Source organism: Plecotus auritus (assembly GCF_963455305.1).
Source record: "Plecotus auritus genome assembly, chromosome: 13".
NCBI classification, from domain to species: Eukaryota; Metazoa; Chordata; class Mammalia; order Chiroptera; family Vespertilionidae; genus Plecotus; species Plecotus auritus.
The window spans coordinates 14,714,756-14,739,991 of NC_137779.1; the positions used below are offsets into that span (position 1 = coordinate 14,714,756).

A 25,236-nucleotide genomic window follows, 5' to 3' on the forward strand; every position below is an offset into this window, starting at 1 on the left:
CAGCTGCATATTAATAATTATTTCTGATGGTTGAATTGACAGGAGTTTTTATGTTCTTTCTTAAGTTGCCTGTACTTAGAGTTCTGCCATAGACGTGTTCTTTCCACAATCTCAGGGAGGGTGCAGGAGTTGGCCCAGGGCTTGGTAAGATGTTGTGTGGGAGAAAAAACAGCTTTTTCTCAAAAGCCACCAGAATGTTATGTCCCTGGGAAGCCAGCTGAGACACGTAGGGGTGTAGGTGGACTCTGGGAAGGGGCTGAGGAGGTGGAGGAGTGCAAAGGAGGGCAGCAATGAACAGAAGCTTCCTATTTAAGAAGCCCAGTGCCACACAGGACACTGCCACAAAAGCATAGTTAACGAGGGGCTACTACTAGTAAGTGCCAAAGCTGACCAAGTTCCAACCAACATTTAAAAATATATATATATACACATACATACATATATATACACGTACATAGATATATATATATTTCAGAGAGGAAGGGAGAGAGAGAGAGCTATATATAGAAAAGTCAACCATGAGAGAGAATCATTGATCAGCTGCCTCCTGCATGCCCCACACTGGAGATCAATCCCGCAACCCGGGAATGTGCCCTGACTAGGAATCGAACTGTGACCTCCTGGTTCATAGGTTGATACTCAACCACTGAGCCATGCTGGCTGGACAACCAACATTTTTTGAGTCCTGAACTCAAAATATAGACAGCCCTTTAACATGCCAGAATTTGTCACAATAAGCAACACACAGATGCCCCCTGTAGGCCCCTTGCACACCTGCAGATTCCCCTGAGTCTCACTCTCACTTTAGAAAGTCTGTGGTGACAGCACCAAACACACTCAAGGGCACTGAAATCAGGGAGCAGCGCTCTGTCATAAACTGATTTTCCAGACAATTCAGAATATTCTTATAATATTTTAGATTACAAAGTTAAAAACAAATAAACAGTCCTAGCTGGTTTGGCTCAGTAGATAGAGTGTCGGCCTGTGGTCTGAAGGGTCCCAGGTTCGATTCTGGTCAAGGGCACATGCCCAGGTTGCAGGCTCAATCCCCAGTGGGGGGTGTACAGGAGGCAGCCGATCAGTGATTCTCTCTCATCATTGATGTTTCTATCTATCTCTCCCTTCCTCTCTGAAATCAATAAAAATATATTAAGAAAATACAAATAAACAAGTCATAGCCCCACAGATTATGAATGCCTAGGTCAGTGGTCGGCAAACCGCGGCTCGCAAGCCACATGCGGCTCTTTGGCCCCTTGAGTGTGGCTCTTCCACAAAATACCATGGCCTGGGCGAGTCTATTTTGAAGAAGAGGCGTTAGAAGAAGTTTAAGTTTAAAAAATGTGGCTCTCAAAAGAAATTTCAATCGTTGTACTGTTGACATATGGCTCTGTTGACTAGTGAGTTTGCCGACCACTGGCCTAGGTGGACCTGAGTTTGGGAAGCACTGCTCCGCAGTCTTACAATGGACAGGAGAGCTGGGCTGCAAATTCTGGCAGAGAAGACAGTGACCCTTGACTGCAGAAAGGTCTCCCTATGCTGTAAGTCACAAATCTCATCCTCCCTCTTCCTGTCACTAAGCTCACGGAACCTACCTGCCTCGCAGCCACGTCAGCCCTGGAGGCCAGGACAAACTCAGGCACTGCGATTCATCCTAGAGGCAGAATTCATAGAGGGCAGACGAGTGACCTTTACTTTCATGGAAGCAGTACAGCTACCAGCCCTTAAAGAACCCAGCCCCCAAACTCTGAAAAGCATCTCTATGGTGGCTTCAGCGAGACTGCTCCATCAGCCCATCGACTGTGACAGTCATGCATTCAAAACATCAGCTACACCAGAACTGGAGCCGAGGAGTCACAAGTCACTCAGGAGTAACCCAAAGACACAGTTGAGAGGTATGTGCTGACAAAGCTAGTTGAGTGGTGTTTGATTTGGGACATATTTACTTTGGAAGATACACAACAACAGCCCAGCACCAAAGTTCACTTTGAAATTGTGCTGATGACCTTGGCTGATTTCATCTCTGAAACACACTTCACAGAAGCACAGAGGTGAGTTTGTTTCTAACATTTCTGCTGATTATAAATTCTCATTTGTGGTTAGAGATGGGCAACTGGTGCATTTCTCTATCAAACTACAAATTCAAAAGCTTTCTATACTATCTTAGAAACGTTTTTATTTTTTAATCTGCCTATTATAAAAAATTTTCAGTTCCATTATTGGGACAATTAATGAAATTAAAAACAGGAATTAAGAGTAAGAAAAGATTATACCTATGTTAAGTTATTTGCACTGGATAACTGTACTGTGATGATGTATAAGAATATCCTTGTTCTCAGGCATTTTTCCCTGGAACATTAGAATTAAAAGTTATAGAGACAATATAAGGGACTTACTCTCAAAAGGCTCAGATAAAAAAAGGTATATGAGTGTGCCTGTGTGTACACACACAGATACACACACATATATACATGGAGAAAAAGAGAATAATAAAACCACTGTTCCAAAATATGAAATCTGGAGAAGGGTACACAGGCGTTTTTCTCTATGCTATTCTTTGAATTTTTTTGGAAGTTTGAAGTTATTTCAAAATTAAAGTTTTTTAAAACTTCAGACAGTTACTTCTCTCCCATTACATCTGCCCTGTTTGGGCCTGGAGATAACAGTCACGAGGAACAAGGGTGTCCCAGTGTTATGCGCTGATGTGTAACCAAAAATAATGCTTCTCTTCAAAGATAGTAATCTGGATTTAAACATAACCTAGTGAATGTTTTAAAGTGTCTTATATAATCCTTGTTACACTAAATGGCAAAACAACAGCAAGATTTACCTTTCAGATACTTAGTTTCAATCCATAGGAAATATCAAGATATATTTTCTCCTTCCTCTGATAAGGGAATAATGAAAACTATTTTTGGCTTTTCATCATATAATAGAGGAACAAGGTATAAGAAAGCTTCTGAATATATTATCTGAACACAGGATAAAAACATGAATGTTTTCACCTCTGCCTCCCCATCTGGTCTCACATTTCTTTTCCTGAACTCTTATTTAGTCAAGTTGGATTTATTTTTTTTAACCTATTTTTATCCTAGAAGGATACTTTTCAGTGCAGCCTAGTAAGGAGACTTCTACCAAGTCGCTTACTTACTTCTCTAACTTTTAGAAATGCATTACATCAATACCTATGCCCAATTCTATCTGGAATCTGGGCCCAGTTCTGCTTGCAGCCACACACATTAGAAATCGTTTCACTGCAGCTTCAGCTAGATGCTTGGGGATGGGGAGGGGTTGTATGAAAAAACAACAGAGATTTTCAAAGCTGGAGACTACTAGTACGATTTTCCTTCCCCAAAACACACAATTCAAAAGCCTCTCGGTTGCAAATACAACAAAGGCTGAGCTGGTAATTTTAACAGGACTGTAGGGGAAGACACAAGGAGGGAGAGAATAAGAAGGGCAGGGAAACCAGTCCTGGTGGTCTAGGGCAAACAGGCAGAGCACTCCACCATGAGGGGGTGGGAGGGTTCAACCAACTTGGTGCCAATCTAGCCACAACCACTCATATGGATGTGAGGCTCAGTATCCTGATCTGTAAAATGCTGTGAGGACAAAGTTAAGTTACACAGACAAAGTTCCTTGTATAGTGCCTGGCAACATCAACATCAACAAACTGAGAACATTTCAAGTGGGGTATCTATACCATTAGCCCCATCTTCAGGCCTAACAAGTCCAAGTATTTACTTAACAGGAGCAGTAACTCTTATTTGGCCTCAACTGGAAGCAGATATTCTGGTCCTCAAATATCTAACAGGAGATGGGACACACACAACAAACTTAGTAAGTCACAACTCCTGTTTCTGGGGTGATCAGAAGTTGGGGTAATGTTGTATAGCATCACAACAATGTCACCATCCTGACAAAATATAGAAACATCAAAGAATAGCTCATCTACCCAGGATGCAATTAATAACCCAGGAAATGAGTAAGAGAAAGACAAAGCCTTTTGGCAGCCAAAACTGATTTGGCAAGCCAAGTAAATCCTTTCTTACAACAGGCAGAGGATGAGTAGATAGATAAAGAGAGGCTTACCACAGGGTACGTACTAAAATTTATCTTCTTTTACTTAAAGGGAGTGCCCCTCTTTAATCTCACTATATGCCTAGTGAGATTATTCCTAACTCCGTGCTAGAAGCAGTTAAGTAAGATATACTGTAGCTCCTCCTGACAACGGTGGGAGCCAACTGAACATACACAGGAGAAAAAAGTACACCTGCAGCAAGCACAGCCTTGTAGCCCCCAACACATTTCAGCCCACCAGTCACATTTCAGGAGGCCTGGAGGGGGTCTCTGTTACAGACAAGTTCCAAATATTCTGCAAACTAACCCTACATGAAGGTTGTGTGAAGATAGGAGACAAAGTTTAGCGAATGAATGAAAAAAAAAAATAACTCCCTAGGGCTCTTGAGCCCCCAGGATTCTAGATGGTTACTGTTCTCTGCAAACCTTTAAATAAGGGATTCTCATGTAGGGGCCCATGGATCCTTCAGGCAGGTTTATGAAGTCCGCATACAATGTTAGTATCTGTTTATCTTCACCAGATTCTCTTAAAGTCCATAATCCTAAAATGGGTAAAGACTGGCACTCCCAGGCATCTCCCAGGGTCAAAGCCGCCAGGACTCCCACCTAAGCACTGCAGAGGTGGGGTGGGGTCTGCTAAGCTGACTCTCACATGTCGTGTTTTCCCTCCCAGCTTTAGCTCTGCCAAAATGAAATGCCCGTTCCAACTCCTCGTTGTTTCTCTCATATTAATATCTGTGTGTGGGAACAATGGCCTGGTGGATCAGCTTGAGAAAGGAGGGGATGATTCTAAGTCTGTGGATCCCCAATGGGGGCAGGTAAATAGCAAAAACCTGAGCATGCCCCTTCTCGCTGATGACTTCCACAAGGAAAACACGGTCACCAATGACTGGATCACAGAGGGGGAGGAGGACGAGGATTATCTGGATCTGGAGAAGCTATTCAGTGAAGATGACGATTACATCGACATCATCGACGTGGTTTCACCAACAGATTCAGAGGCCAGTGCTGGGAACATCCTCCAGCTCTTCCACGGCAAGAGCCGGATCCAGCGCCTTAACATCCTCAATGCTAAGTTTGCTTTCAACCTTTACCGAGCACTGAGGGAGCAGGCCAGTCCTTCCGACAACATCTTCATAGCCCCTGTGGGCATTTCCACCGCCATGGGTATGATTTCCTTGGGCCTGAAGGGGGAGACTCATGAACAAGTACACTCAATTTTGCATTTTAAAGACTTTGTCAATGCCAGCAGCAAGTATGAAATCATGACCATTCATAACCTCTTTCGTAAACTGACTCATCGCCTCTTTAGGCGGAATTTTGGGTACACGCTGCGGTCAGTCAATGACCTTTACATCCAGAAGCAATTTCCAATCCTGAATGACTTCAAAACTAAAGTAAAGGAATACTACTTTGCCGAGGCCCAAGCAGCGGACTTCTCAGACCCTGCCTTCATATCAAAAACCAACAACCACATTCTGAAACTCACCAAAGGCCTCATCAGAGATGCTCTGGAGAATATAGACCCAGCCACTGAGATGATGATTTTAAACTGCATCTACTTTAAAGGTAAGAAGTAGCTTATGTTTCTCAAAGCAAAGTCGCAACATATTCTTAGTACACATGCAGGTGGATTGAATGCCAGCACTATATTCCAGCTCGGATTTATCCAGGAAACCAAGACACAAGGTCAGTTCACAGAGATAGGCAAGATCATGATGAGGTGATAGCAGGAGCTGACATTACTTGAGCCCTAACGTCGTGTTTTTACACTCACTGGATCTTCACAACATTGTGGGGTTGGTACTATTATTAGTGTCCCCATTTTACAGATAGAGACACCAAAGTACAGAGAAATAAAATGACACGCCGAGTGCAAAGCTAGTAAGGGTCAGAGCCAGGGTCACCCCAGGAGGGCCATCTCTAGCACCTTGTTAAATTGGAAAAAATAATACAAAAACCTTTTTAGTATTTGGCCAGTCTGGAGTTTTTTCATTTCCTTGCCCAATTTTCAGTAAGCAGGAATATGGACGAAAGGCTGAAGTGAAAACTGTTCAGCTTGAATAACTGACATTAACACCTACAACTCTTTTTGGGACACTCTGCACTAATGGGCAGGTATAGGGGCGAATAAACTATTATTTCTAGAGCAACTATTCTGGGCCAGACACCAAAACACTTTGTTTTTTATTGATTTCAGAGAGGAAGGGAGAGGGAGAGATAGAAACATCAATGATGAGAGAGAATCACTGATCGGCTGCCTCCTGCACGTGGAGATCGAACCATGACGTCCTGGTTCATAGGTCGATGCTCAACCACTGAGCAATGCCGGCCGGGCCCAAAGCACTTTTTAAAGAGGCTACTCCCCCTCACTATACCCCTGGAGTCCTAGAAATAAATGGGCATAGGTTTGTAAAATCCAGACCTCTCTTTAAAATGCCCTCACTGGGACCTGAACAAGAAACCTCCACTTCACAAGCCTAGAGGGCTGGAGGGCAGAGACAGGAACGAGCCAGCATCACAACTGGTCTCTGTGACACAATCCACTTTCCTCTCTGCCACCAAGAATTAGTGGGCACCAGCCCGAGAGGCAAAGGACTAAGGCCCTCTCCTGGCTGCTGCTACAGAGCCAGCGCCCCTCAACAGGCCAATACACTGCTCTGTGCCTGTGCCAAGACCTCCCAACAATTGTGCCAGGCCGGCATTCTGCTAGATGGGCAAGAGGGCGCTGAGGAAGCCAAGACCACAGGAATGAGCTGGACCCCTGGGCTTCCCCCCTTCCCCACAAAAGTCAGGCACAGCACTGTCCTCGTGGTGGGTGGAACCAAAGGCTGAGTTCTAACAGGCTTGTGACAGACACACACGCTATACAGGTATCCCCAACTTTTTGAAAGTGACCACTTCGCTTTTACAGAAGGACTACATCAGTACAGCAACAGCTTTTTCTGTAAAAGCGAACATCCTCTTCAGATTTCTTTCAGTTAAGGAATACAGGTACTCCTCACTTGACATCACTTTGGCTTGTACGGGTTTCACAGGACTGCTCTGCCTTTGGATAGTGGGGGAAGCCTATATATATGAACACAGACACATATCTCTGTTACTGGCTAGCAGCTTTAGAAGTGAGCAAGTTGCAGTCTAAGCCCTGGCTTCACCACCCCTTATTTGTGTGACTGTGGGTAAGGCACTCACCATCTCTGTGACGTGGTTTCCTCACCTTGATCACAGAGATCACACTTATTCTGACAGGGTTGGGAGCAGCACTGCAAGAGACAGTGGTGCCACACTTGAGCCCAGCGCATGGCATGTTAGGAAGTCCAATGAACTCGGATGAATAAAACTGTATGTTTCAATATTATGTATTAAGTATGTATAATATTACTTACCTTCTATAAGCAATTAAATTCTGTTTAGGAATGCCTTTAGAACAGGCCAGTGCAAGCATCTGTGCACCAAAGCCTTCAGTCCTACAAGTCTGTGGGGTACCTCTGGGCCCCAAGAGCCTCTGCATTGGGCTGGCGTGGTGCTGAGCAGGCAGACACACAGCAACAAGCCACCCCAACTGGAAAGGGACTGGAGAAACAGCTAAGATGGTCAGTTTCTAATCCCCTGAACTCAGTAACCACTGTCCCCGAAAGTGTAAAAGTGGCAAATATATGTGCTTCTTTTTGCCATCATATTGAAACTTCAGTCACTTAATTTAATCCTGGGAGTCAGAGGGAAGAAATGCTAGTAACATCCAGTCTTTCATGGATGCTTATCAAAGGACAGGAGAGTCTAAAAGAGTAATTTTAATCTCTAGCCCCCAAATTTGTTACTATTTTTATTTTAATTTCAAATGTTACCACCACTTTGTAAAGCACAATAAAACAGAGATTCGGCCTCCAACAGGAAGTCAAAGGAAAGAATCCCAGGAGACACGTGACAGCTTCAGCAGAAAGAATAGTGATTCTCAACCGGGGGACAATTCTGCTCCCAGGGCAAATGTCAAGAGACATGTGTGGTTGTCACAACCTGGGATGCAGGGGGAAGCACTCCTGCATCTAGGAACAGTTTCAGAAGTTAGGCCAGGGATGCCACTAGACATCCTACAATGCACAGGATAGCTGCCCAGCACACAGAACTGCCCGTGTCAATAGTGCTGCAACTCCTGGGCAGAGGCCGGCTCAGGGAGGAGGAAACTTAGCTACAATCAGAAGCAGGTGGTGTTTAAACCTCCTGCAAAGGAACCTCTTGCTTATCTCATTCAGCTCTTTTAACCACCAGCTGGAAACCTCGAAGTTGTTCTGTTATGTGCCTGTTTCCTCATTTGTAAAATGGGGCTAATAACAAAAAGCACACACCTCTGTATGGTTGCTGGAGAAAATGAGGTCATACAGGAAAGGTGCTTAAAAGAATGCCTGACATCACCAATTCTCATCTGTCAAGCATCCAACATTACTAGTTACTAGCATCTTAGAACTAAATTAGTCACGTACCGCTTCTTGGATACGTAGTGCTGTGCCCAAATCTAAAGTGACGATCCTGATGGCAGCATTACCAATGTGTCTTGCTAGTTCTTAGAGAACTACAGAGTGTGAGGGATAAAAGCCACCAAAACAGATCTGCCATGAGCTAAAAGCTACCCATTTTACAAATGGACAGGAGAGGTTCAGACACGTTAGGTGTCTTGCTAGGGTCTACAACTAGTTAGTGTCAGAAGCTAACCCAGAATCCTCCAATCTACTTTTCCTCCCCCATTACCATGCTTCCTACAAGTATGTTAGCGCTCTGACCTTAGAATCCTCTAAAACTGTGGTTCTCAAAGTGTGGTCTGCAGACCTGAAGCATCAGCATCACCTGGGAACATGCGACAAATGCCAATTCTTGGCCAAACCAGACTTTTGGGATCAGAAACTCTGGGGGTGGGACCTGCAGTCCAAACAAGCCCTCCGGGGCTTCTGATGCATGCTTACATGTGAGGACCACTGCTCTAAAAGAACATTTTCATAAAAGCCCCGTTTCTGTTGACTTTATAGGATCCTGGGTGAATAAATTCCCAATGGAAATGACCCACAACCACAACTTTAGGCTGAACGAGCGAGAGGTGGTCAAGGTCTCCATGATGCAGACCAAGGGGAGCTTCCTGGCGACAAATGACCAGGAGCTGGACTGCGACGTCCTGCAGCTGGAGTATGTGGGCGGCATCAGCATGCTGATTGTGGTCCCGCACAAGCTGTCTGGAATGAAGACCCTCGAGACACAGTTGACGCCCCAGGTGGTGGAGAGATGGCAAAAAAGCATGACAAACAGGTATTTCAGGTTGAGTGTTTGACCTTTTGATTTCCAGGATCCTGAGGGAGCCCAGGAATACTAGTACTTTGATCATTTTAAGAAAAATGGAAAAGTATGCATGAATACCCAAGAACTGCCACACTGGGCCATTCTATTAATTCAGCGCAAATTTCTTGCTCGGTGAGAGGTAATCAGAGCATCTGTGAGAAACACAGCTGCTCTCCATAACGACAGAAGTTAGTGACAGGTGACAGACCCAGCTTGGAAATAATCCTGGCTCTGCCATGTACTTGCTTTGTGGCTTTGAGCCCTGGCTTTGTCATATATAAAAGCAGCATGATCCCATAACTGCCTGGGGACACTGGAGGAAATAAATAGAAAAGCAATGTCAAGCATCCCTCAGTGCCCAGAACTCTTCCCTTCCCCAACCCAAGAAATCCTGAGGTCCTCTTAACTCATTAAGAACATGTCTTCCATGATTTTTCTTTATTATTATTTATTACTCCATTGTAAAAACTACAGGTTACTAAGATTATTATTGGATCATGGCAAAAAATGAAGAAATTACATTTCTGTTTCACTGGATAATGGTTAGGCCTATATTAAGAAGTGAATCTGGTGTGGTTCTCCTTTGGAGCCAAGAATACAAAGAAATGTAATAAACCAAGAAGCAGGCTCTTAGAAGAAGGTATTTGCCCAGGTAGCCAATTAGTCATCAAGCCCTGACAATTTCTCCTTAAAAATGTCCCTTCTGTACTTGCCTCCTTCTTAACTACCTTCTACCCTAAGCCTATAGAGGCCTAACCAACCACCTGTTTCCATTCCTCAGTCTACCCCAGCACTGGCCGCCAGAAGCGCATTCTCACACCACCATCTCCACCTGCCTCTTCTCATAAACTCTGTGGACCCCATCCACAGGATCCAGACCAGTTTCCAGGCCTGGCCCACAGACACAGCCCCAACTAGCCTGCTCTACTCCCATCTCCTCCTCTCTCCCCTCCCATTTGGCCTGGTGCCCCCAGCTAGACCACAGCCTCACACACCCTCCAGGCCTTTGTTCACACAATGAGGTTCCCATCTCTCAAGCAGTGGACAACATTCTAGGCCACAGGAATACCCCTCCTCCACATCCCCTCTTGGATGGCTTCAGTAGTTAGACCTGTTACAGTTGATCAGACATGAACATACCATCTTTCTGTTTTCACTGCTTCATATGAGAATCTTGGCTTGCTAAAAGGAAAGCAAGCTCTTGAGAAGGGGAATAGCATCGGACTTCTCTTGATCCCTGTGGGCTGGATCTGGCTCCAAAGGCACTATTGTTGCTGTTAACCCAGTTGAGGACAGAATGAATTGAGGCAAGGACTAAGAATGCTCAGCACTGTCTGGTATATATATGTATAACAGGTTCTTTTTTTAAGCACGCTGACCTTAATTAATAAAATAAGAAATGGCTGAAATTAGGGACCAAACAGTAATTTTAGACATCTCTCCAACCACAAACCAGCAGCAGTTCTGCTGCTGACCTGGAAGACAGGACATGAACCCACAGTACTGAGGAAATGACTGCTCAGCAGTAACCAGGCCTCAGTCTTCGGTAACTGGGATTACAGTAAGATGGTCTTTCCAAAATCCTCAGGTGACAGTACCAGGATATGATTTTAACAAGTGCTGTGTCAATTCTGTGGTAAATGCACCACTCTGGGTGCATTTAAAGAAGGAACATGACTCTTTTAACTTGTGGCTCATAAAACTCGGCCCCCTTTTACTCTCTGACCAGAACTCGAGAGGTGCTCTTGCCTAAATTCAAGCTGGAGAAGAACTACAACCTGGTGGAGGCCCTGCAGTCCATGGGGATCACGGCGCTGTTTGATAAAAGCAGCAACATGACAGGAATCTCAGACCACAGGATCGCCATCGACCTGGTAACCTCTCCTCTCTGCCCTCTGCACCCAGCCCCAGGGTCTCCCCAGCAAAGCCTCCTCCCGCCCGGCCCTGACTTCACATGTTGGGGAAGCTGGGCCTGCTCTCCCTGAGTCTGCCAGACACTGAGTGGGCAGGGTGGCCTGTCTCAGGAAGCAGCCTGGGGCTGTGCCCAGTTCCTGCTGACACCAGAGAGAGAGCAGGTGTGTGCTCCACTCTGTGAAACAGCTGCTCCCAGCTGGAACATGATGCAGAGACCCTGCACTATGAACTTAACACACCAGTGATAGGCAGCCCACAAAAAAGAAAACACCAGTCCAAACCATGTGCAGTCCAGGCCCAATCCTTCTCCCAGTGCACCCCAGAGTGTAAGTCTTGGCTCACAGACTGCTTATACTGTGACCACCGGAAAGAATGATTATGATGCTGGAGTTTATAGATAAGTGTTGTTTAAACAACATGGCCTCTAAGCACAATTGCCATATATGATGGGTGATTAGAAAGCATTTCAAGGGTCATTCTAACCAGCTGTGGTCTGTGCCTTGCATATGGTATTTCAACCTAGTCCCCGAATAAGATGCAACTCCGCCATATCTTCTATCCCTCTGTGTGCCAACTGACAGAATCTGACAACTTTCCTTCCCATTTTGAAACAGTTCAAGCACCAAGGTACCATCACAGTGAACGAGGAGGGCACCCAAGCTGCTGCTGTTACGACGGTGGGGTTCATGCCTCTGACAACCCAAGTCCGTTTCAATGTCGACCGCCCCTTCCTGTTCCTCGTCTATGAGCACCGCACCAGCTGCCTGCTCTTCATGGGGAAAGTTGCCAACCCCACCAAGTCTTAAAGGTAGAGGTCTGGGTGTCTCAAGTTTTGGTGGCACTCTGTAGTTCTGCTTTCATTGTAACAATGAGAACAGAGATGTTTAGCATCATGACTTTGTGGTTTATACTACCATTCTGAAACTGAGAAACATATGAGAGAAGAAATTTATCAACAATGAGAACCTTGCTGGAATTAATTCTGCATAGTGAACAATGCCGTCAGTTCATAGAAGATAATGTACCTGTGGCATGTCAGCTTTTACCTAGAGGGTGTCAGCAACATACAGACCAGCTTACCTCCCACCTCCTCAGAGCCTCCCTGGCACTTCCTTCCCTTGTCGTCCCCATCCTTGCACATCTGGCTCTATTACTCAAAGCTTTTCTCAACCAGGGCTCCTCATCTAAACACAGAACACAGAAAAGAGCAGCGTGACTCATTTCTCACCTTTCTCAAGGAAGGTGCGCAGGTGGCACCATCCCCAATGCCAGGAGAGAAGTCACCTCGTGTTCAAAGGGTGCCCTCGGCATTAGGGCTTAATTCTAGCAAAGGCCCAACCTTCCAAACTGATGCTGTCATCTGTACGGCTGCTGTCACCTCACTGCTGCCCAGAGGACAGTATGTGTACACGTGGCCCTGCCTTCTACCCTGGAGATAAATATCACCACTTTCACTGTGTATCTCTGTTATAGTTCTAATTTCTGAAACTCAAATAACGAAGGCTAAATTCACAACAGCTGACATCCCCGGAAATGACAGAGGTTTAGAAAAAGTAACTTGAGTTTTCCACAGTGACTCATGTGCAGGCACAGTCTCGGGTGAGTGTTGCTAAGTCCTGGGAGCAGGGCTGCTGTGGATGGGGCTGCATGGGGAATTAAACCTGCCAAGATGCTGCTGCAGTGAGTGGTGCGGCCAGGGTTCAAGTGTAGGTTAGCCTGACTCCAGGGTCACATGTGGAATCTTGTCACATAGGGCCTCTGACCCAATGAGACCAATACCAGTCATGGGGGCAGCGAAAGAGGAGAATCTAGTGCTCCCCAATGTTGGGGGCACTGTGATGGGTATGCCCTGCGTTATCTCACACCAACCCTGACAGGTTCGCACTGTTATCACCTTTTTGCAGCTGAACAAACTAAAGCTCATAGAGGTAAAATGATCTGCCTCAGGCCTGAATTCAAACCCAAGCCCTGCTTTCGCTGCTAACCCTCTCTGCCTGCTCCCTTCCCAACTTCCTGCACCAGGGCCTGCCTCTGCCTCCACCATCTACTGACAAGTACAGGGTTGAGACCAAATCTTTCCTTGTCATAGCCTCTTGATCGCTAGGTGAAACCTGAGGTTGCACCTTGAATTCCTCCTCCAATTTGCTTCTACACTGTTCTTCTCTGGTACTTGACTTATATTTCTTATCCTGCTGCTGGTTCCTCCTGCTCCTCCTATTCCTAAAATTAGCTACCTCAATAAACTTTGCCTTTAGCCCTTTGTCACATCTGTCCTACTCAGGAAGGCAACCGCCTCACTTTTAATTTGGCTGCCCCACCTCTGCTGGAGCCAGCTCAGGCTCCTCCATGACCTTACATCCACACAGGCCAAGGCCCTCCACTCTGCATGCTTTTCATTCATTTACATCCACTCGAAATGCCCCTGGACCCCCTCTTTCAGAAACTAGCTGCCCCATGTTTCAAGGCAGTGGAGTACTAGTTCAGAGCACAGACCCTGGGCCACGCTGCCTGGGTTTGAATCTTGGCTCTGACATTTAGTAGCTGTGGGACTTGGAAGCAAATTCTGAGCCTCAGTTTCCCCATCTATAAAGCGGGGGGATAACAACAGTACCTATCTTACAAGGTTGTTGTGAGGATGGCGTTAATGCCTCTGCTTAGTGTTTAACAAGAGCTAGGTAAGAACTTCCTGTTACCAACTTCATCCGAGACAGTGTTTAACCCAGGGGTTCCTAACGGGGGGCCTTGGCTGGGTTTCTCCCACTTCACTTCCTGAGGTTAAATCTAACCCTTGTGAACAGAGGCATTTCTATGGAGGGAGAGGGCACAGCTTTCAAATGGGGTCCGTGATCTAAAAATTGTTAGTCCATAAACCTCATTTTACAGGCACTGAGAAAATAAGTAACCTGCTACTAGTGGCATAGGTCAACTAGCTCTAAGTGAAGGGCACAAATGTTTTTCAAGCAGGAGGCACATGTTATTAAATCACTACTTCATGACATTGGAGCAATCAGGCCTCTAGAAGAAACTTTCAAAATGCTCAATTAGCCCGGTTGGCATGGCTCAGTGGTTGCGCATCGACCATTGAACCAGGAAGTCATGGTTCAATTCCCAGTCAGGGCACATGTCTGGGTTGCAGGTTCGATCCCCAGTGGGGGGTGTGCAGGAAGCAGCCAATCAATGATTATCTCTCATCATTGATATTTCTCTCTCTCTCCCTCTTCCCTCTTCTCTGAAACCAATAAAAAGATATATTTTTAAAAATGCTCAATTAACTAATGAGCTGGACACCAAGAGAAGCAATTTTGTCAGTGATATTTCTGAAGAAATATTATTCATAAAGTTGCAGAACAAAGATCACCAAACCTAAGCAGAAAGGTGCCTCAGAGATTACAAGACCCAGCCTCCAGTGACTCCCTCCAGGGTCCCAAGGTCACTGATAAGTGAACAGCTGCATTAGGAGTGACACACAGGCTTCCAGCCCCAAACCAAACCCACTGACACGGCCACTGTACAATGTAATTCAAGACACTCTGTCATCAAAAGATCCAAAACAGAGTATCTTTTTCTTAAAAAGAAAGAAAAAAAAGAACCACAAAACATTAAAAAAAGGAAAAAAAAAAAACTTTGGAAATTAGTTATCCTAGAAGGTCCAAGGGGTAACAAGAAAGCAAATTCGAGAGTCCATGATCTCTGTGCTCTTTGTTGAGCAACAGAATCAAATATTTGTTTCCTTCCCATAATATAACCATTAACTTTTGTTAAACTACAAATCTTATTCTATTCACATAAGAAGTCACTGCAGCAGAGGAAGCACGTATTTTAAGTACGTTCTAGCCTGTCATTGCTAACACCTATGCCTACCCTGACCCGGCCAGGATTTCAGGGGGTCGTCTCCATATTTTTGTGGAGAGGCTGCGATGCTCACTCAGGATCCCACATGCAGGACCAGAGGTTCAACCCTGGCCCCGTGACTCTAAAACCAACCTTACCAGTTATCGCTTCCCAAAGTACTAGGTGCCTCCTCTAGATTTCTGATATGCTAAACATGTTTAAAACTTCCCAGGCATATGGGTCATAGAATTCTGGCACACACCAATGCGATTCTCACCTCAAGCATGCGTCTGCCAAAACCTGCTCTTCTGTGGATAGGTTCCCCCTCCTTTGACCTTGTTGTGTGCTGTCCACCCTTCTCCCCTCCAACAGGCCAAGAGAGTACTATGGACTTTATACCTCTCCCTCCAGGTCAAACAAAGGGCCCATGTGCAATGACACTTCCAAAATACAACTGTGCTACTAGCCAATATTAAGTATAAAGTAAAAAAAATTACTTTTCTTTTTTTTACTTTAGACAGTGCCATGGCAGGGGAAAGGGCCTGTACCTCGACTGCCCACCACAATGGTGGGTGCAGCTGTGCCCCAAAGTGTGCTGGGCCCACAGTGTCAACAATGCCCACCAGGGGACACCAAGAGCTGCAGCAACAAGGCTGGGCACCAACCAGCGGCCTAAGGCCTCCTTTTGCAGGAAGGGGTTGGGGAGGAGTTGGAAGCAGGTGCCTGCCTATATTAGAGGCACCACAGCAGGATGTGAGATACAGGAGAAACCCAGAGTCAGACCGTGGACCTAGGAGCCATGCAAGAGACAACTGAAGTAGCTTCCCTGGTAAACCTGCTGAGGATGGTCGAGTGGGGCTTAAAGAAAGGGAGTAAGGGGTGTGACCACTATGGCACATACCTATGGTAGTGGTCAAGTCACATCTACGGAATCACTGGCACCTCAAAACAGCACTTTTCTAAAGGAATTTGCTGTGTGTCACCGTGCAACACTCAGAACATGAGCACAGTATCTAGAGTTTGAAACCACTCAATGAAAATGAATACTTACCACAGCTATCACAGGAATGAGTACACCCAAGTTCCCTGCGCTGCTAGAAGCCTAGAAGAGGACAGAATTAAATCAATGATAAGCATGTGCTCATTAAATAAATGAAAAGACACAGTGTTGTATAAAGCTGGAATTCCTTAATATAAAAGAAGTGGTAAGAGGTATATACAAAGAGAGAGAGATGTATAAAAATGCTCATCCAGCATAATTTTAATAGTGAAACAACTTAAATGTCAAACGGTAGAATGATTACATAAACCATGGCACCTCTGCATAATTAAATACCACACAGCTATGAAAATGACAACTTCCTGAAAAATACTTAATTTCCTGGAAAGTGTCCCAAAAACGTTAAATGCAAAAAAATCAGGATATAAGAGTATACTATGAATAAGTAGTAACTCAATTATGTAAAATTGATATATCTGCATAACAAATCTAGCAGGAAGTCTGTCAAAATGTTAACAATGATTATATCTGAGTAGAGGAATTATAGGTACTTTTTGCTTTATTACTTATAAATTTTTATATCTTTTCTATAGTTAGGAAAAATTTAGGGGTTACTTAAAAATAACTAAATAGCCCTAGCTGGTTTGGCTCAGTGGATAGAGCATCGGCCTGCGAACTGAAAGGTCCTAGGTTCAATTCCAGTCAAAGGCATATGCCCGGGTTATGGGCTTGATCCCCAGTTGGGGGCTTGCAGGAGGCAGCAGATCAACGATTCTCTCTCATCATTGATGTTTCCATCTCTCTCTCCTCTCTGAAATCAGTAAAAAAAAAATTTTTTTTAAATAAAAGGGAAGGTCCCTGAACAGACACATAAATGTGGCTAAACTATGGTACACACTGATTAGCCAAAGTTCTGGAAGCACATGCCCAACCACATTCGGTTTATTTTCTATATTTACAAAAACATGCATGTGAGGCACTCTTCCAAGTGCTTCACAGATATCAACTATAGCAGTAGCTCAATAAACTCTTGCCTATTCACACTACATGATCGATAAATAGAAACTATTTGCAAACAAGAGAATTCACAGCTTGGCACCCGGGAATCCCTACATTGCCCTGGGTACAACACCCATCCCCAGCCCATAAGGGCAGGCAGAGGGGAGCAGCCGAAAGGTCCCAGGGGGTGTCCTTCCTGGCACTGAGGTCTGATTCTCTAGGAAGAGGAGAATAGCTCCTGACACACCCCTCAGGCAGGTTACAGCCTTTGCTCTCAGTGCTGAGCTACTCTGCCTCATTAGAGTAGCCCTCAACCTGATGCCAAAGGCCTCGCTTGACATGGGGATGCCCTGTCTGCTATGATCAGGATGGGCCTAGCTGTGCACCATCCTGGGAGACTTGAGAAATCAACCACTCAGATCACTGGCAGGAGCCTGGGAGAGCAAGGCTGAATTAGAGTAAAGGGTCTTAGGACTCCTTTTTGCGCAAGCTACTCCCTCTCAGCCAAGACTTTCACATGGAGGGCTCCTTCTCATTCAGTTTCCAACCTAGCTGTCACGTCCTCAGAGAGATCTTCACCTTCTTCACCATGCTGCCCATTTTGTTTTCACCATCTTCTCCCACTAAGCCCACAGGAGCAGGCACCTTGTCTATTTACTTCCATAACCCGGGCACCCAGAACAAGGTTTGGGAAACTGCACTGTGGCCAAATCTGACCCACCAGCTGTTCTTGGAAATAAGTTTTATGGGAGCACCCCTGTTCGTTTACTTAATGGGTACGGCTGCTGTTGTGCTACTATGGCAGAGCTGAGTAGTTTCAACAGAGACCATATGGCCCACAAAACCTGACACACAAACAATCTGGCATTTTACAGAAAAAGTGGGCTGACCTCTGCCCTAGACACATAGTAGGTGAATGGTAATTGTCTAGAGAAGAGGAAGGAGAGGGGAGGAGGTCAGAGGAGATAAAGGAGGAAGAAGGGGTAGAGGGATTGGCATCCACATGACCTGTCAAAGGAGAGGTGATGGGGTAAGAGGCTTAACCTGCCTCAGCCTCTCCATTCTGTCTCTTTGGGGGTTGGAGATCTGACATTTGACTGTCCCCATAGATATGTCTCCCTTGAACAGCCTGCGATTAGGCCAAATCTGGCCCTTCTCATACTGTCACTGTGTTCTGATGACAGCCTCTGCCCTCTGGCTTCTTGCACTTTAACAGAGGTGCAAGAAGGGAGATGGGGTTGGGGTGATAAGTCACCTTATCACCCTGGACTGGGGGACACAGCTGCCATGAGCTGGATGCTGTCCAACAAGGAAGCCACCCTCTTCCCTGACCCCTGCCAGCACCTCAGAGAAAGAACCTCGCCCCCTTTGTTCCTGCACTACATCAGCTGTGTTTAAGTCTTTTAACACAGAAAGCAGCATATTTCAACCAAGATGGAGCCTGAAGATTCGGCCTTGGGCAGCAGGGCAACACGATGGCCACCCTGCTCCCTACCTTTAGGGCGGGCCCTTTCTCGCTGGCCCTCTCGCTGGCACGCTTTCCCTCCAGCCCCAGCTGCACAAACAGCTCCAGCAGGTTCATGAGCAGCTCATCCACAAGGTGCTCGTCCTGGATGTTGGCCGCGATGTTAGCCAGGGCGTTGATTACCGCCAGGGAGCAGTGCCTGGGGAGGGGGAGAGAAATGACAGCCACCACCAGGCAGGGACCCTCTTCCCCCCGCCACCTCAGCCTGGTGCCTATGAAGAAAGAAGCCCCCCAGAGGAGATGCACACAACAACTTTGTGAACAATGGCCCCTGACGGGAAGTCAGTTGCTGCAGAAATGACTGTGACCTCTCTCCTGACATGTATTAAGGGTTTCAGGGATCTGCTTGCTGGGAACTTGGGAAGGTCTCAGAACAACTCCCTCTGAGTGTCAAGGGCCTACTACATAATTAAAAATTAAAGTACTTCCAGATATTTCCTGGACGACCCTCTTTTCCCTCTCAATTTATAGAGAGCCTTAATTCGTCATTGTCACCCCTAAAACTTTTGTCTGATGATCAGCTTCTTCCCAAAACTGCCTCCGCCCTGGGGTTGATGTTAGTATTGGCTCACATCAGATACTTAGGAAGTGCTAGTGGTCCTGGGACAACCTGCCACAGGATCACACATGCCCGCCCACATAAACTCCAGATAAAAAGCTGACATGCCCTCTCAACCAGAGGCTGTGAACCAGCCAGGCTTGCCAGGCTTCTGTGGCACTGAGGGCAGCCAGACCCTGGCATTTCTATGCTGTGTGACCCTAGGTGAGTAGCTAACATCTTTGGGCCTCAGTATCTTCCTGAGTAAAACAGGGATAATTCCCTCCTCCCAGAGTGCAGGAGGAATTAAACACTCTACATGAAGCACTGAGCACACCGTCTGGCCTCCATAATCTCAGAGTTGCTGCAGAGGAAACAGCAGCCATGATAAAGGCACCCACATCACTAATGCAAATTCCTAATAGATGAGGAGAACAAATGGCAGTAAATGCTTCCACTGTTGAGGAAGAGAACAAATCGCTTTTGGTGGCAATATCAGAAAAGGCTCTATGGAAGAAGAGGAAACTTGAGGCAGAAGTTGAAAAGCTGGTAGGCATGGGAACACAGAAGGGCCAAGAGCAGCAAGACAGAGGTGAGAGTCAGAGGAAAATAGAGCAAAGACGGGGTGGGGAAGGTTTGAGGAGCAAGGAGGTACAGGAGTCACTTTCAGAGCAAGGAGGCAATGTGGGAAAGAGGTGTTTTGGTCTGTGAGTCAGTTTCATTGCAGAGATCAGGACGGATAGACTTAGAAGGAAGGGGAGGTGAGCTGGCCGCCTCCCCAACCCACTCCACAGGCTGTTCTACTAGCCTGGGCCTGTGAGGGTGGCAGTAAGAAGGCAAAGAAATAATGATGAGAGCTGGCATTTACTGAGAGCTTTCACATATATAATCTCAACTACCCACACAACTGGAGACATTTCATGAATGAGGAAGCTGAGGCACATAGCCACACTCCTGCCCACTGAGTTGGATGGGAGAACAGAAATGCCAACAAAGGGGCAATATCTCTTCCTCCCTGCCCCAACCTTCTGTCTTCCTGACTTAACTTCCTTCTTCCCCTCTCTTTCCTTGACCTGAAAAACTTTTGTGAGATCCTCCAAACATGAAAAAGCATGCCTCCGTCCTTAAGACATTCCCAGTAAGGGCACTGGACAAAGAAACATTTCTCAGTCTTCCAGGGAAAACTGGCCGGACTTTACACAAATTTCAACATTCGAGGATATAAAATGCCATTTCCTTCGACTCTCCAAATTCTACCTCTCTGAATCTATCCTGAGGAAAGCATCAGAGATGCTCACAGATATGTAGCTATTATGGTATTCAATGCAGCACTTACAGCAGAAAAACTGGAAAACTATCTAATATCCATGCTAGGGACTGGTTAGATAAATCAGTGCTGCTATATGAGGCCATTAAAAACAACATGCAGAGGAATGCTTATGGCATGGCTGATGTGTTGCTACATTAAAGAAAAAGAGGTCACCCGGGTGGGCAATTTGAGCTGTCTGGAGTGGGGGAAGGCAATGAGCACTGAGCTCACTCAGCTCCAGGCAGTAGGCATATGAGGTTCTCATTTCTCACCTTGTGTATGCGCTGATCTGTAGCATATTTTCTTCAATAGGAAAAAAAGGTTATTTAAAAGATAAATCTCCAAATCTCACATTTTTAAAAGGAGTTAAGTACTGTCATAATCTAAAGCAACAAGGAAGTCTAAAGAATTACCTATAGCCATGGTCCTTGTAATCTTTAGTGGCCGAGTACACGACAGAACTGGCCTTCACGCTGATCTGCTGGAAGAGATTCCACACTTCCTGATAAATATATTGCTGGAAGAAAGCAAGGGACACAATTGTCATGACTAATCTCTGAAAGCCGCTCCGAGGAACACAGAAAGGGATCCTCTATTGTCATTCAGAGGGAAAGCTCCTGAATCATGGAACATAAAAGCCCTAAGACCATCCAGAGCATCCATTCCCAAAACTTTCAGCAAATTTCAAATTAAAAGCTAAAAAGGAAACAGCTTCAATTTAAATCCTGTAATTAACATCAACAGGGAATTAATCTAAACTTCTGTTTTCCCAAGCATTTACGAAACCATTACACTAGTCTCTCCTTTTTTATTTTATTATTTATTATTATCACTAGAGGCCCAGTGCACAAATCCGTGCACATTGAAAGAAAATTAATTAGAATATTTTAATATCACTATTCGCCCTTTCTCTATAATAGAAGTGTCAACCAAATTCATGATCAACAATGACAGATCGAAACACATGCGTGCGAATGGCACCTGCAAGAGCTTTGTATGTATTGTGCATGCGCGAGTCAACTTAGCCTTTTATAGATATAGAATAAACATGCTTAATTAGACCTACTTTCTGATTTAGCTAAACTTTTTCCAGCCCAGTAAAGCACCCAAACTTCTCTTTCAGGTAATTGTTAGCAACACAGCAGTAAATATCAACACAAAGCAGATTATTATTGTAGATCACGCAGGGAGAACAAAGAGTAAAATATTTAACTGCAGCAATGTTTGACTACGTTCTGCGCAGTGAGAAAACCTGAAGTCATTTTCAAGGTTCACCATTTCTTACTTTTCAGTCGGATCAAGTTTCTAAGCTTTCTAAATCTCAGTTTTCTGGCTAATGAAAAGAAAATAGGACTCCACCGAGTCTCCTATCTACTTACTCCATGACTTCTGTGAGGATCAAATGAGATGAGGCATGGGAAAACGCTTCACAGACATTTGGTTAAAGTGTAAAATGTTTGCACCTGGCTATAAAGGAAGTTGTGTTCCTGGGCTGAAGAAACTGCAAGGAGACTAGTCGTCTCTAGGGAGAGGAAGCTGGGCATTACTACATGACATCATTACCCGGCACACACAGCCACCGTTTCTGGGCTGGGCTGTGGTCTGCATTTTGCGCCATGGGGTCTCAGCAGCTTTAGCTGTGATTTGGTGAGCTGTCGCTCTAGGGTGGTGGCGGGGCCTGTGTCCCACTTGGGGGAAGCCGAGTGTTGCTTTTTGAGCGCTAGGTCCGTGGTGCACGTTCTCTGTAAATGGCCAGTGCGCGTCACGGCAGCGCCTGCATTGAGCGTCTGCCTCTGGTGGTCAGTGCGTGTCACAGTGACCAGTCAGACAGTAGGACACTTAGCATTTTATATATAGAGATTTTTTATCCTTACCCAAGGATATTTTTCCATTGATTTTTAGAGAGAGTGGAAGAGAGAGGGAAGGACAGAGGGAAATATTGATGTGAGAGAAACACATCGATTCGTTACCTTCGGCACATGCCCGGACCAGGGCCTGGGCCCGGGAGAAGCCTGCAACCAAAGGTACATGCCCTTAACCGGAATTGAACCCGGGACCTTTCAGTCAGCAGGCCGACACTCTATCCACTGAGCCAAACTGACTAGGGCTATTCTCTTCTTTTTTTAAAAAACCCTCACTATTCAGTGTTAAGATAGTTGTGAGCATTTACCTCATCTGCAGGGTAAATTTAGTCTGTATTTTTTTACATTCCTGATAGTCAAAGGAGTTAATGAAGCTTTCTCAGGGTTAGTGGGTGGTTGGGGCCTTCCTTACATTTCCGGTGATAACCAGGCAGCCCAGCTGGTCGATGATAAGCACGTCAAGGGGGGAGGGGGGCTGGCAAAATTTCTGCTGCAAGATCTGCAGAATTGGCTCCATGACCTTTGGGGTGTCCCTCAGGGCCACTGCGATGTGTCCCAAGGCTCGAATGGTGTGGTCGGGAATCAAGTGAGCGTCCCTATGGGAGGGAAGAAAATAAGCGCCTTGGAAACAGTCCTCGCCACACAACAGTGAAATAAAACCTGGAAGCTGGATGTGTATGTCAGCATCATCACAGTCTTTCAGATGAAGCATTCATCTAAAAGTGACAGCCTGGGATCCTTAACCACCAGCAGAAATATAAAGTCCTGGGTATCAGGTGGGAAGATAGATATTTCTCTACTCCCAAATACTGGTCCAGAACAGACATCACAAGGTGGGTTTCTTCTGAAATCGTGGAACAAAATGCACAATCCATGTTGTGCAAGAAAGAAGCACAGAAGTGCACAATGCCAGCTACCCCCTTGTGCCCCAAGAGAATAACTGGCAGCCCTCTGAGATGGGACGTACTTGTCACTCTCCTGAGAGATGTAGAGCCGGTTGGAGAGGCTGGCCAGGAAGGCCTCCACTATCACTGCATCCACCGTCAAGCCAGCTTTCAGGCACCTGAACAGCAAGGAAACCACCACAGCATTAGGCATCACAACCACAACGTTTTAACTTTTCCTTTCTCAGGTTTACAAAGTTTAAAGAATTGCTCTGAACAATTCCCCCCAGAAATCTGAATGAAAGTCATTACACAGAATGAATTCAAAGACCTGCTGCAGATTTTGCCCACTTTATAAAAATATCTCAATCGGAAACAGTACCTTCATTCTTTTGCCCAGAACAGTTTCCTTCACAATGTCATATTCACCCTAATTCCTGTACTGTTTCTTCACGAAAGTCATTGTAACTGATTCAAAAGACAGATGGTCCTGCCCTAGTTGGTGTGGCTCAGTTGGTTGAAATGTTATCCCATACACCAAAAGGTCAAGGGTTCGATTCCCGTTCAGGGCCTGTACCCAGGTTGCAGATTCGATTCTGGTTGGGGTGTGGTCAGGGTGCATATGGGAGGCAACCGATCAATGTTTCTCACATCAATCTTTCTCTCTCTTTCTCCCCTCTCCCTTTCTCCCTAAAAATCAATAAAAACATATCCTCAGGTGAGATATAAAAATTTTTTAAAAAGACAGATGGTCCCAAGATGGCTGAGGGAATATTAAAATTATATTTCCCAGCCAGCATGGCTCAATGGCTGAGCATCAACCTAGGAACCAGGAGGTCATGGTTCAATTTCCAGTTAGGGCATATGCCCGGGTTGTGGGTTCGACCCCCAGTGTGGGGCATGCAGAAGGCAGCCAATCAATGATTCTCTCTCATCATTGATGTTTCTATATATAGCTCTCTCTCTCTCTTCCTCTCTGAAATCAATAAAAATATATTTGAAAATAAATAAAATTATATTAAATAGCTTTACAAAATTATAAACATTTCTTATTTTATAGGAGTTTATTTTGTTTGAAACAGCCTTGCTCCCTGGTCACCTGTCCCTCTGGCCCAACATCCTACCTGCAGATGTTGTCAATGGCAATGTCCCGGAGCTGCTCGTACATGGAGGGCTGGCTCTTCTTTCCTGGCATGACGTTTAGGGTCGACTCGGAATGCTCGTTGGTTACACTGATTTTTATATCATTGCCAGCAACTAAATGTAAAAATTCAAGTAAGTACCTGGTTAAGCCCATCACTTTCCACCCTCATGTCTGTAATTCAAAACCAAATAATACGCTAATTATTTTTAACTTATAATAGCAATCACTCTAAAGTAATTCAACCAAACATTTCAGAAACAGAACTGTCTAAGAACAGGAAGGATGAAATAAACATGTTTCAATCAAAAAAGAAAGAACACTCCCTAGCTGGTTTGGCTCAGTGGGTACAGTGTTGGCCTGGGGACTGAAGGGTCCTGGGTTTGATTCTGGTCAAGGGCACATGCCTGGGTTTCAGGCTCAATCCCCAGTTGGGGGTGTGCAGGAGGCAGCAGATCAATGATTCTCTCTCATCATTAATGTTCCTATCTCTCTCTTCCTCTCCCTTCCTCTCTGAAATGAATAAAAAAAAATTTTTACATTTTAAAAAAATCATAAGGAAGAACACTTAGGTTGCAAAATGATAAATATATAAAACAGTAACTTCTTAAGAAATGGTTCAGCTTTGCCAGTGTGGCTCAGTGGTTAAGCATTGACCTATGAACCAGGAGGTCACAGTTCTATTCCCAGTCAGGGCACATGCCCGGGTGTGGGCTTGATCCCAGTAGGGGGTATGCAGGAGGCACCCGATCAATGATTTCTCTCCCTCTCCCTTCCTCTCTGAAATCAATAAAAATATATTTTAAAATAATGGTTCAAAAGGCCTGATGAGCA

At 45.3% G+C, this 25,236-nt stretch overlaps 3 protein-coding genes across 5 annotated transcripts in view; 2 read left to right on the plus strand and 1 right to left on the minus strand.

Annotated features, from left to right (window-relative positions):
• The window catches only part of LOC308238408 (coiled-coil domain-containing protein 74B-like), a 508,084-nt gene that overhangs the window by 264,192 nt on the left and 218,656 nt on the right, over window positions 1-25,236 (plus strand). The window lies entirely within an intron of this gene.
• PI4KA (phosphatidylinositol 4-kinase alpha) overlaps window positions 1-25,236 on the minus strand; it is a 94,817-nt gene that overhangs the window by 34,476 nt on the left and 35,105 nt on the right. The window contains exons 14-19 of the mRNA XM_080650685.1: window positions 24,386-24,518; window positions 23,345-23,440; window positions 22,790-22,973; window positions 20,929-21,032; window positions 18,639-18,807; window positions 16,196-16,246 (exon numbers count right to left, since the gene is read on the minus strand). Of these exons, the coding sequence (XP_080506811.1) occupies window positions 16,196-16,246; window positions 18,639-18,807; window positions 20,929-21,032; window positions 22,790-22,973; window positions 23,345-23,440; window positions 24,386-24,518 (737 nt within the window). The remainder of the gene's footprint in view (window positions 1-16,195; window positions 16,247-18,638; window positions 18,808-20,928; window positions 21,033-22,789; window positions 22,974-23,344; window positions 23,441-24,385; window positions 24,519-25,236) is intronic.
• SERPIND1 (serpin family D member 1) lies at window positions 1,982-24,709 on the plus strand. 3 transcript variants are annotated; one of them, XM_080650688.1, is made up of 6 exons: window positions 1,982-2,048; window positions 3,749-3,837; window positions 4,751-5,646; window positions 9,096-9,369; window positions 11,129-11,273; window positions 11,928-14,881. In XM_080650688.1, exons 2-6 carry the CDS (start codon window positions 3,815-3,817, stop codon window positions 12,117-12,119), a joined length of 1,530 nt encoding a protein of 509 aa, XP_080506814.1. In that variant the 5' UTR covers window positions 1,982-2,048; window positions 3,749-3,814; the 3' UTR covers window positions 12,120-14,881. The 3 variants fall into 3 exon arrangements, with proteins under 3 accessions (XP_080506814.1, XP_080506812.1, XP_080506813.1); XM_080650686.1 differs by lacking the exon at window positions 3,749-3,837 and adding an exon at window positions 24,322-24,709 and having other exon boundaries at window positions 1,988-2,048; window positions 11,928-12,121; XM_080650687.1 differs by lacking the exon at window positions 3,749-3,837 and adding an exon at window positions 18,873-19,129 and having other exon boundaries at window positions 1,988-2,048; window positions 11,928-12,121.

Coding starts and splice junctions, on each gene's coding strand:
- SERPIND1 (XM_080650686.1), top strand. CDS start 1,999: ATGACCTTGGCTGATTTCATCTCTGAAACACACTTCACAGAAGCACAG. Junction 2,049..4,750: donor CACTTCACAGAAGCACAGAG/GTGAGTTTGTTT, acceptor TTTCCCTCCCAG/CTTTAGCTCTGCCAAAATGA. Junction 11,274..11,927: donor ACAGGATCGCCATCGACCTG/GTAACCTCTCCT, acceptor ATTTTGAAACAG/TTCAAGCACCAAGGTACCAT.